At 26.6% G+C, this 12,202-nt stretch overlaps 5 protein-coding genes across 5 annotated transcripts; all 5 read right to left on the reverse strand.

Moving 5' to 3' along the window:
- Positions 1-1,600: 1,600 nt before the first annotated feature.
- Phum_PHUM471750 (uncharacterized protein) lies at positions 1,601-1,955 on the reverse strand (the record flags this gene model as incomplete). The annotated part of the gene is made up of 2 exons (XM_002430234.1): positions 1,601-1,726; positions 1,905-1,955. 2 exons carry the CDS (start codon positions 1,953-1,955, stop codon positions 1,601-1,603), a joined length of 177 nt encoding a protein of 58 aa, XP_002430279.1.
- Positions 1,956-2,595: 640 nt separating this feature from the next.
- Positions 2,596-4,716, reverse strand: Phum_PHUM471760 (Phosphatidylinositol-3,4,5-trisphosphate 3-phosphatase PTEN, putative; the record flags this gene model as incomplete). Its single annotated transcript, XM_002430235.1, has 5 exons — positions 2,596-2,606; positions 2,726-2,897; positions 3,120-3,938; positions 4,056-4,338; positions 4,610-4,716. 5 exons carry the CDS (start codon positions 4,714-4,716, stop codon positions 2,596-2,598), a joined length of 1,392 nt encoding a protein of 463 aa, XP_002430280.1.
- Positions 4,717-5,175: 459 nt separating this feature from the next.
- Phum_PHUM471770 (uncharacterized protein) lies at positions 5,176-5,471 on the reverse strand (the record flags this gene model as incomplete). Its single annotated transcript, XM_002430236.1, has 2 exons — positions 5,176-5,219; positions 5,246-5,471. The coding sequence occupies 2 exons, from the start codon at positions 5,469-5,471 to the stop codon at positions 5,176-5,178; spliced, it is 270 nt and encodes an 89-aa protein (XP_002430281.1).
- Positions 5,472-7,194: 1,723 nt separating this feature from the next.
- On the reverse strand, positions 7,195-7,731 carry Phum_PHUM471780 (uncharacterized protein; the record flags this gene model as incomplete). The annotated part of the gene is made up of 3 exons (XM_002430237.1): positions 7,195-7,343; positions 7,383-7,595; positions 7,668-7,731. The coding sequence occupies 3 exons, from the start codon at positions 7,729-7,731 to the stop codon at positions 7,195-7,197; spliced, it is 426 nt and encodes a 141-aa protein (XP_002430282.1).
- Positions 7,732-8,413: 682 nt separating this feature from the next.
- Positions 8,414-9,765, reverse strand: Phum_PHUM471790 (uncharacterized protein; the record flags this gene model as incomplete). Its single annotated transcript, XM_002430238.1, has 3 exons — positions 8,414-8,628; positions 9,128-9,286; positions 9,690-9,765. The coding sequence occupies 3 exons, from the start codon at positions 9,763-9,765 to the stop codon at positions 8,414-8,416; spliced, it is 450 nt and encodes a 149-aa protein (XP_002430283.1).
- Between the last annotated feature and the right edge of the window lie 2,437 nt (positions 9,766-12,202).

Below are 12,202 nucleotides of genomic sequence, written 5' to 3' on the forward strand. Positions count from 1 at the left end.
TAGTTTTAAATAATACTCGCGTGGGGGGAGGAAAGGGGAGAGGTGGGGGGGGCAAATGCACGACAGAAATTTTTTTTTTTTTTTCCCTTCATTCATAGTTAACGCGTTCGAATGGATTAATATCATCATCACCATCACCATCACCATCACCATCACCACCATCATCATCATCATCATCATAACATTTTTTTTTTTTTTTAAGAAAATCAGTCAAAACTATTTACTTATTTTTTTTTGTACTATTAAAAACACTTTTATTTATCATTTTAAAATCAATCAATCAATCAATCAATAGCATACATATAAGTATATGCATTAACATTACATTATATCATTATAAATTTATCATCATCATCATTATCATTATTATCATTATTTTTTATATATAAATATATATTTATGTTTTCTTTCAACGTAAATTTTGTGTGAAATCGTAAATAATAAAAATTGTGTATTTATTTTGTACTTCGTTCCATTTTGTTTTTTGAGAGAGAGAGAGAGAGAAAGTGCTCACAACACATTTATTAAAAATAATTTTTTTCTTTTCTTTTCTTATTTTCTTATTTTTCAATTATATATATAAATAGAAAAAAAAATTATAAAGTTGAAATTACATTAAAATGCACTAAAAATTTTTGTGTTCCCCCCCCTTCCCTCCCCCTCCCCTTATCATTTTTTATTTATTTATTTAATTAATTAATTATCAAATTCAACCGACATTTTTTTTTATTTTCAATAGATAAATGCAGCAATTCTATGTAAATTTAGAACACAATCGAAAAAAAAAAAAAAATTATAATTTTATCATTATTATTATTATTATTATTATTATTATTATTATTATTAGAATCATTACTTCTACCTTTATCGTTTTTTTTTAAATATTTTTAATCGATAATCAATCAATCAATCAATCATCACCGTTTCCAAATTTTCCCCCCACCCTTCCTTCCCCCTCTTCCCCTCGCTTCTTTTCAATCGACAGAAAACGCAAAATTTAACCCCCCCTCGCCCCTGCCCAACTTTTTCAGTCATTCATTCATTCTCTTCAATCTTTCTTCTTCTCCTCTTTTTCTTAGTAAAAAAAAAAAAATTTAAATAATAAAAAAAAAAACGATGCTGGAAAATTTTTACGTATGACATTTTGTTTAAATCAATTCGAGTTGCAATTTAAGAGAGAGAGAGAGAGAAGGAAAGAGAGAGAGAGAAAGAAAGAGAGAGAGAGAAAGAAAGAGAGAGAGAGAGAGAGAGAGAGAGAGACAGAGAGAGAGAGAGAGAGAGAAAGAAAGAGAGAGAGAGAGAGAAAGAAGAAGAAGAAAACAAACAAACAAAAGACAAATGATACAAATTTTGTCCTTTCTTTCTTAGTTTTCTTTTTTCTGCTCACTGGAAAAATTACTTTCCACCCGTTCGTATCAATAATAATAATAATAATAATAATAAACATTGTTTTGTTTTGTTGTTTTGTTTCGTTTTGTTTTTCGCAAGTATATTGCCCACCCCCACGCCCCACCCCCCCGTGCATTGCTTCGGAAATAATTGTACATGTAATAAAATATAAATAAATATAAATAATCGAGGAAACGGTTGGTGGATGATATCACGATGGAAATAAATGTCCAGAACTTGGTAATTCTGACTCTGATAAAATCCGATAGCGTCCCACGCGACGTTCCGCTGATTCCACGACTGTCGGCGTGCGCATAAATAAATACATAAGAGAAAACTATTAAATTTTATTCCTTTTTTTTGGCATTTAAATAATAATAATAATAATAATAATAATAATAATAATAATATCATTCCTATTCCTCTTTGTCAATCATCCTTTTCGAAAAAAAAAACGGTTAAAATTTAATTACTTATAAAAATAAAACAACTTTGGTTTTATGGTACCTTCTTACCACACTACTTGATTCACTGTTTGAACATAGAACAACGACATGACAGAACATAATTATACATTTAACTTTAACTTAACTTGAATACCTTTATTAACGTTAATAAAACCAACTCTTATACTTTAAACGATAATTATTATTATGATAAATATATCACACCGCCATTAATTAATTAAAAAAAAAAATTAATTTTAATTTCGATCGAAATAATAATAATAATAATAATAATAAATTTTATTTTTCTAAAGTAGATTTTGTGCTCTTTAAAATATATCATGACGTTCGTGAAATAAATTTAAATTTTTCCTCATCATTATTTTTTTTACAGTCACGTGGTAATTAAAAAAAATGTTTTATTATCATTTTACGACACGTACGAAGAAAATCTAAAAGTTCAAATTGATGGTAAAGATTACCAGTTAACGACAACAACAACAACAACAACAGTGAATGTCATTATTTATTAATTTTCCACAACATTATTATTATTATTATTATTATTATTATTATTATTATTATTATTATTATTATTATTATTACTAGTATAATCATAATCATTATTATTATTATTATCATTTTCCTTTAAATTTTCATCAGTACAACAGATCAAGAGGGGGGAATTTTATTTCGATAGATTCCTTTGCAATTAATAATTAAGAAGAAAAAAAAATTTGATAGTAAAGCAGAAGAATTATCACGATAACCCTTTTTTTTTTTAAATTTAAATATGCTCCACTTAAAACAAAGCCACTGATAAACAGATAGGGGGGGGGGAGGTGGGGGAAGAAAGTAATAGAAAAATAAAATCAATTATAAAAACTCACCAGATTCCCAATCTTCTTCCTCTTCTTCTTCTTCTTCAGCAGTGGACGAATCACTCGATTCAGCTTCAGATGATTCACTAGGAGTGTCTTGAAACTGAGTTTGAGGAGCTGAGCTGGTTTCCATTGTTCGTGGCAAACTAGTTGCAGGCACGTTATGAAAATACAAGCTCACCTGTTTAGCAATAATTTTTTTTACTCATCATTTAAAACCAAAAAAAAAAAAAAAAATTTCTCATTTCATCCGCAAAAACAATTTAATAATAATAATAATATCGATAATTAATTCTTAATTTAACGTGTATTTTTTTTTTTTTTATTTTAAAACTATCAGAATACGAGCGAATTTGAATGCATTCAATCAATAACTAAATATTTATAATAACAATACACTCACTTGAAAATTAGGACTATAAAGTTTATTCTGTTTATCTTTATGAGCATCATCGAGTTCTGATTTATTAAGCCTTAATAAGATCATTTTTTCCTTTTCCATATTTCCAGAAGCTTTATCATTCGCATTCAATGATAAAGAATTAGCCGAATTGTTTTTAATCGTTACAGCATTATTTGTTCCATCGTTAATTGGTGATTGTGTTGAACTTTGAATTGTGGCTGCTGCAACGGTTGATATTGTTCCAATGGGGCTGCTACCTCCAGTTCCTACATTGATTGAAGTGGAATTTAAAATGCTTGATGTTGTTAATGAATTGGTCCTACTCGTTTTTATTTGCGGAGTTTTACTTTGCTCATCATAACTTAACGCTCTATTCGCTCTATTCTCAGAATTTTGTACTGTTGTCGTGTTCATATTAATTTCTTCATTGCCATTAATTATGTAAGTGTCAAAGTGCTCTACTTCTTCCCTGACAAAGAAGGTATTAAACCAAAAGTGGAACATTTTTTCTTTTCTTTTCATTTTGGGCTTATTAAAAAATTCTACTTTAATATCTCCAGTCAATGCGATGTATCGCTGTATAGGTAGTATCATTTGAGTGGCACCTTTTTTAACTTCATGAATCGGGGAGCTGTATATTTTTCCCTTTGAATTTGAGATCACAAACTGCAGGCAACCTTGCCCTCCATTAAAAGCAAGAGGAAGAGGATCTAACCTAATCTCTTTTATGACTATTGTTGTCGCTTTATATTCAAGCTCCTCCCTTATGAGATCAGCACAATATCCAACATATCGCCTTTGACTTGGAATGGTTACACCCTAAAAACAAAAAAATAATTTGATAAATTAAAAAGAAAATTGAAAACACTCAATTTATATATAAAAATAATTTATAAGTAATTATTTAAAAATTATCTTTAAAAAATTTTTTCTCACCTTTCTATCATGAGTTCTCATTTGCCCATAATAACTAAGTGCATCTTCTGCTTTTAAAAATTGCTTACTGTGTAGCATGTAACAACAAACCATAACTCCAGTTCTTCCTTTACCAGCTTTGCAATGAACAGCTGCAACATTTTTTTTGTCCTGACTAAGCCAATCATGTACATCTGCACAAAATGGTCTGATTAATTCAATTTGTGGAGGATTATGATCGTCGAAAGGATAATTTGCAACCCTGGACTGAAATTTATGAATGTCATATTTCCTTTCCGAACATCTAAAAGTTAAATATTTATGTTAAAAAAAAAAAAAAAACAAAATAAAATGGTGAAAAATACACAACTCATAATACACATTTCTAACTTTTTTATAACACCCGTGTTTTTTTTTTTTTTTTTTTTTTTTTTAGAAAAATAAAACTGTAACACAAAAGAAATACAAAATATTTTTGAAATAAAATATTACAACAAAGAAATTTGTCAACTATTGATATTATTATCATTATTATTGTTGTTGTTGTTGTTGTAAAAAACAATAGTAAAACTTACAAATTATATATTTTGTAATGATCTTTATGTTTTGATTCCAATAATTTTACAACATCATCAATGTGATTTCTATATACACCTTCTAATTTTTCTGCTGGGAAACCCATAGCTATAAGATTATCTTTAATATCTATCAAAATAATTAAGAAAAAATTATATTTTAACATTACATTGATTTGATATATAAATAATTTTTTTAAGCATATTTACTCGGAAACTTTTATGTAAAACATAAAATCTTATCGGCATTTCATTTTCAAGTCATCGAATTTTACCAAATTAAAAAACAAAATAATTTGTATTAAATTTATAAATTTATATCAGTTTAAAAAAAAAAAAAGATTTTAAACAACTTAATAGTAAAATAATATTTCTATAACTTGAACACAAGAAATCTGTCATGGTTTCGAACTTGATAAATCATAAACATTTTAAAAATTAATTTTTTAAAAGTTTTAATTTAAATAACAAAGAAATTTAGCCAGTATCATTTGGCTTAAATAGAAATTTCAAATTGTTTTTTTTTTAAAAAAAAATCTAATTAAAATCAAATTATAATTTTAATGTCATTCTATAAAAGGATACATGTCAAATCTAAATTGTAACCATCCTGCACATATCTTTTTCTTTTTTTACTAACTAAATTTTTTATGGGATTGGTCATTTTTATGTTAGATATAGTATTGGCCATTTTGATGTAACAAACTTTTTGTAATGGTATTTCAGTCTTGTCAATTTTCTCTCTCTCTTTTTCGTCCAGACGACAACCATAAGTCGGTGAATCCAGTGTACAATTGCAATTAGGCTTATATAATTGGAGGCTCTTTATACGCGGTTCACAGCAGGATAAGCAAACACCCATATAAAATAATGGTGTTTTCTTTCGATATAATCTCTTTTTTCCATGAACTTTTCCTCCTTCGTCCTGGAATAAGATGAAGTTACTTTGGCATGTGCAGAAACCTAATCAGTCACTAGTCCAATAAAAAAAACCGATCTTCACACAGCCAACTGATTTTTTAAATCATTTAATTTAAATTTTCTCTTCATAACTACACACCGACCAACTATAACCAAATTGAATTCATTGGTTCTATCAAAATTTGTCGCTACTGTAAAGTGAAGCTCAGTTCTTTGTGTTGAGAACAAGGTCACAGTAAAAGTTGACGGACTATATTTGCCATCTAACATTAAACTCTACAAGCGAAGACTGCTAAATTACTCAACAGATCGAGTTTAAATCGTTGTACTAATGCCACGATTGTCGTGTAAATAGTTACTAATTAATTAACTTAATAATATTCTTTGCTGCATTTTGAAACTTCCACACATTTCCTGAAAAAAAACAAAATAAAAAAATTCATACGATTAAATTATTTTTTTCTACACAACCTGCAAAAAAAAAATTCTTTTTTAAATTACAGAATATCATTTATACATGAACTTGATAAAATTTAACTATTACAGTAAAAATATATTAAAAATTATTAATAAGGGAAAAAAAACTTAAATGTTTTAAAATAATAATTTATAAAAATATATTTTAAAAAAAAATTAAATTTAAGCAAAAATATTAACTAATTCTACTTATAATAAATAAAAATAAAACATTGTTTTAATTGCATTTATAATTTCATTAACAAAATACATATTGGGACGGAATAGTTTCATCGTTTTAATAACATTAATAAATTCTAAACTACATTAATTATAAAAGATTAATTCTATACAAAATATCTTAATATCCTTTTTTTCTAAATGTATAAAAATAGTAATAATAAAATTATTATTATTATTATTATTTCATCTCAATAAAAATACAGAATGTAATTTTTAAATTACCAAGTCCATAAATAAGTCTGTTCCATTATTAAGTCGGTGTGCTATTGTGATTAAGTTAATCCATAAGTAAAATTTATACCAGACAAATTTTTTTTTTAAATATTAAAAATTAAATTAAAATAGCTCAAAAATATCATTTTCTAAAAATACTATAAACATATTTATCATTAAAAAATAAAATCATTAACGATTAATTACGTTATTCAAAAAAAAAAAAATTCGGTTTGTTGAAATGAAGCGAAATAATAATAAAAAGTTATAAACATACATAGCAAAATGGAAAATTAATAAATAATTTTCACTTGTTTCTTTAACTTAAAAGTTAATAAATAAAGTTAAGTTTAAAGTAAGTAAAAAGAATGTTTCAAAATTCATTCATTGAATCGATTATTAACAAATTGAATCAACAATAAGGCACATCTGGCAGGTTCTCAAGCTAGTTTGTACTGTTTAAATAATATCACTATTGTTATAAAGTGCTGATTACACAACTACATAAAATTGAAAATATTCAATTTTATTTTGTTTTTTTTTTTAAATTACCAATTTTATGACTCTTTAACGATAATTATGGATTTTGAGAAAACAAGTATCGATTTAAAAACTTCTGATTAAATTAAAAATATAAAAACATAAAAAAAAAAAATGTTCTCACATATAAAAAATACTTATGTAGCCATTATATAGCTTGCCTGATACACTATTTAAATAAAATTTTTATACACAATTTCTTAACAATTCAATTACCGAATGGAATATATGCGAAGTACAACAAATAAACATGTAAACACAGATAAATAAATAAGAGTAAAATTCACTGGCTTAACTGAAGCCGTGTTACATCCATCCTTGCTGTTGCAGGTACAAAATTCCATAAATATATTGTATGTACCTGTTCTCATTAAACAAAATCTTTCATCATTTTCAATACCGGGTTCTCCTAAATAAGCACAACTTCGGTAATATCTCCATTCTCCATTGACTTTTTGCCTAATTTTACGACACATCGTGGGTCTCACACCTGGAAGATGAGGCAAATCTGGTTCTTGTCTGCAATCCGTTATCGGGAACGATGAATTGTCAAAAGGATCTTTACATTTTGGATCGACATCGGATCGACACACCCAACATTTAATACTAAAAACTTTTAACAAAATAATATTAATATAAATTACACGATACGTAATTACAAAAAAATTTTAATATAAATAAATACCTTCTGGAATTGTTAATACGATAAATATGGATGTATAAAAAAAAATTAACGAACTATGATTCATTTTAAAGTGGTAACCCCACATTGTACTAAACTCTTAATCCAACAACTGAATGCTTCAAGTGTTAATAGAATATTAAATGAGATATTTTTCTGCTACCACGTTTTTTTTTTTTTTTTTTGGTTCGTCCGCTTACGAAACGTACAAAAATTTAAGCGGTTAAATTTTTACAAAAATATTTTTTATAATTAATTCATTACAGATTTCAATTTATTTTATAAATCCAAATAATTCATTTATTAATTTGTTTGATGTTATTAATATTTAATTTATTAAATAAATGCAAACGATTTATAAAACATAAAAAAAAAAAAAAAAAAGAATACATAAAAAATTTATTTTTTTTTTAAATTTAAGCGTTCCAATACATATATATGTATATATAAAAATTTGTTAATTCTATCTAGAATTGTTTTTTAAATTGAAATAAAATAAAACATTCAAATTTAAAAATAACAATCAACTACAATTTTGGACGGAATTTTTGATTTCTATATATATATATTTTCGATTCGATTTCTATACACAAAATATACATGTATAATATATATAATCTCATACGATAAAAAAAATAAATTCATTTTTTACAAAAAAAAAAAAAAAAAAAGAAATTAAGGTTACATTGTTATCAAAATAAATATTTAAAGCTTTTTTATTATTATTATTATTAAAGAATGTAAGTAAATCATATGTATTTGGCACCCAAATAAGCCATTAATGTCATTGGTAGAGAGCTAAATCCAGGTTTAATTACTAATCCATCATTACAGGCATCTGTATTGCATGTCGAACAATGTTCTACGGTAGAATAAGACGTGGATCTTGCAGAAGAACATGGACGATTGTTATCATAGGCTTGTTCCCAGGCACATGATCTTTCCACATGTGCTTCTCCATTAACTTAAACAAATTTATATAAAATTAAAATAAAGTTACAACATCAAATAAATCCCCTTCCAAATAAAATCATTATTAAATAGGGAAGGGGGGAGGGGGGGAAGAGGAGGGAAAAACAAAAAACAAAAACAAAATCCACAAATAATCCCTTTTTTGTTTTTTGTTGTCAAGAAATAATAATGAAAAATTTCACAATCAACACAAAAATATTAAGAAATTTTTTTTTTTTTTTTATCTTTTAAAACTTACATGCTTTACATATTAAATAATAATAATAATAAAAATTTTTTTCATTTCTTTTTTTAGATTAAGTTTATTTTAATTAAAAATGAAGTTGGGCAAGTTTATTATTGACTTGACCTTAAATTTTGTTCTGTTACACCCATAAAATTACTCATCATAATTCAAAGCAATTAAAAAAGGACTGACCCAATAATAATGATAATGATAATAATAATACATATTAAGAGAAAAGAAGGAGAAGAAGAAGGATTTTAATTACCTCTATGAACGATTTTTCGACAAACTGAATATGATTGTAGATAAGTATTGTGAGCAGATTTTCGGTCACAATCAACTAATGGAAAATGTGTAAAATTAAATGGATCCCTGCAATTATAATCTCTTTCCGAATTACATTCCCAACATTTTGTTCCACGTCCTGGAAAAAATATTAAAATAACACATATTAATAATAATAATAATAAAATATTTTGATTTTGTTTATCACGACATTGCTATCCTTAAACAATTTTATGTTAAAACGTGAAAATCGAAATTTTTTTTATACAAAAAAAAAAAAAAAAAAAATCCACTTATAATATTTATAAAAACTAAAACAATAAATTTTCACATTAAAAAAAAAAAAAAACATATCGATAATAATTTATTGATTTTTAATTGACCTACCGGTATTCACAAATAATAAAAATAAAACGATTAAACTCAACGATAAAAATTTTAATGCCATTTTTAATAAAATAAATAAATATCTAAATAAAAAAAACTTTTCTTATGGTTTAAATTGTTCGAAATCCAAATCACATCTAACGTTTAATTTTTACTGGAGTTGGATTTAATTCGTTTAAAATTATGTTCTAGGATGATCACCTGACACTTCCACTCCTTCCCGTCCGCCATATTGTCTTTATATTTTAAGTGTAATTGAAGGACGAGTTGACATAATCTGAAAAAAAAAATAATAATAATATCCTCGCATGTAAATCCGTATGAATACTTTCAATGTTTAATTGTTTTCATTACACGCGCGCGTTTTTACGTACCCTTCGCAGCGTAGCCAACTTTGGAAAAACGAAAAAAAAAAAAATTTTTTCCATTACGGGGAGTTTACATTTCACATCATTATTATTTTTATTAAGTGATTTAATAGGAAATTTTTTTCTTACACGAACGTCATGAAACAATTTAAAATGATAATAATAATAATAATAATAATGATGATGATGAAAGAATGAGTCGATTTTCTATAATCTGAATATAAATATTGTTATGATCCCGTACTCAATATTCACATTTTCAACTTTTTATAAACAAAAGACTGGCGACGAACTCAAATTGTTCTTCTTTAGAAGCGAAGCTTCTAAAGACTCCTTCTTTTATTTTATTTGCAAGTGTTTGCTCGAACATTCGAAACAGTTGACTGACGAAAGACCAAAGTAATATAGGCAAGCTACACAGCTTGGCGTTGGTTCATTTGATTTTTAGTCTAGCTGTAATAAGTTCTTGTTTATTAATATTAGTTTTGTGATAGTTTTAAGTGCTTGTTCATTACTTACAAAAATAAAGAACGAACCGAATATAACATATTAAAATTTTGGCGCAGTCGATGAAGGATCATTCTGAACGACAAGAAACCGGAGAATTCTTAAGTAATTCGTTTCATGTTGGTGGGTTTTAACTCTTTATCAGAATTTCTTTATATTGTAAGTAGTAGTAATAGGTAACTCATTTTGTGAACAATGCCTAAACTTGATCAACCTGTTTTCAACCCATCCCAAATACCCCTTGATTTCTTGTGTAGTCTAGTTCCTAATTTCTTTTCCGGAGAAAGGAACCAACTTAATGCATTTATCTCTGATTGTGATAATGCTATCGAATTGTCCTCTGAAGAGAATAAGTATCCACTCTTCAGATTCATCTACTCCAGAATCACTGGTAATGCCAAGATTCGAATTTCTTTGTACGATTTTGATAATTGGGATGACGTAAAAACGAAATTAATAGAATTATACCAAGACAAGAAACCCCATAGTCAACTGATAAAAGAATTGATTAATCGCAGACAAAAATCAACATGTATCCACTATGAAGATAACACAATAAAATTGATGGAAAAACTTAAAATTTTAGAAGTTACAGAATCCAAACTTGAAGTTAAAGAGAAAACAGATCCTTTACCAGAATCCAAACTTGAAGTTAAAGAGAAAACAGATCCTTTACCAGAATCCAAACTTGAAGTTAAAGAGAAAACAGATCCTTTACCAGAATCCAAACTTGAAGTTGAAGAGAAAACAGATCCTTTACCAGAATCCAAACTTGAAGTTGAAGAGAAAACAGATTCTTTACCAGGATCAATTCCTGCTCAAGAGGAAAAAGCACCCTCTACAAATTTATCTAAGAAAAAGGCTAAAGAAGCACCCTCTACAAATTTATCTAAGAGAAAGGCTAAAGAAGCACCCTCTACAAATTTATCTAAGAGAAAGGCTAAAGAAGCACCCTCTACAAATTTATCTAAGAGAAAGGCTAAAGAAGCACCCTCTACAAATTTATCTAAGAAAAAGGCTAAAGAAGCACCATTACTTCCTAAAAATAAAAATAAGAAAAAAGGTCTAAAAGTAAAAGAAGAAAGATCATCCATACAGAATTCAAAACCTAAAAATCATCCTAAAGCTGAAATTCAAAAGGAAACAAAAATTTCAAATAAAAATATAGGAGCTACTAAAAAAATTCACAAGCATAATTTTGGGAAGCATACTAAAAAGCGGAAATGGAATTCCAGTACCAAGAAATCTAGGAAGAAAGCATCCATTCTTATGTCAACCGATTTTCACGAAGAGAGTATTCCTGAGGTAAAGCTATTTTTACTAAGTAAAGTTCACCTATCGTCTAATGAAAAAGAGAAGATTCAAATCAGTCAAAAATTAGCAAGAGGAAATCTAAATAAAAAAACTTAGTCCTAAATTTAAGGGTCCATACGAGGTCAAGAAAAAATCTGGCAAAAATGTTTTATTAAAAATCCGTAACAAGGAAGTTACTTATCGCAAAACCGTGTTCTGAGTAGTTGATCTAAAGAGAGAAATCCAAAATAATAATAATTTAATTCTTTTATTTTTCCCATATAGCTAATCATCATTTATTTTATTATTAATCCATTTATTCTTTTTCTAATCATTATTTATGTTTCCTATATAAAATTTTTATATTTTTTAGAACTTATGTCAATTTTGTTTCGAATTTATGTCTCATAATTTTATTCTTTTATCTTTACTCTTTATGAAACATTGTTCACTAACGAGTATTGCCTAGGAAAGGTCTACTACTTGCAGCTATAAAGCTT

Source organism: Pediculus humanus, genomic scaffold (genome assembly GCF_000006295.1).
Source record: "Pediculus humanus corporis 1103172108252 genomic scaffold, whole genome shotgun sequence".
In the NCBI taxonomy this organism is placed as follows: domain Eukaryota; kingdom Metazoa; phylum Arthropoda; class Insecta; order Psocodea; family Pediculidae; genus Pediculus; species Pediculus humanus.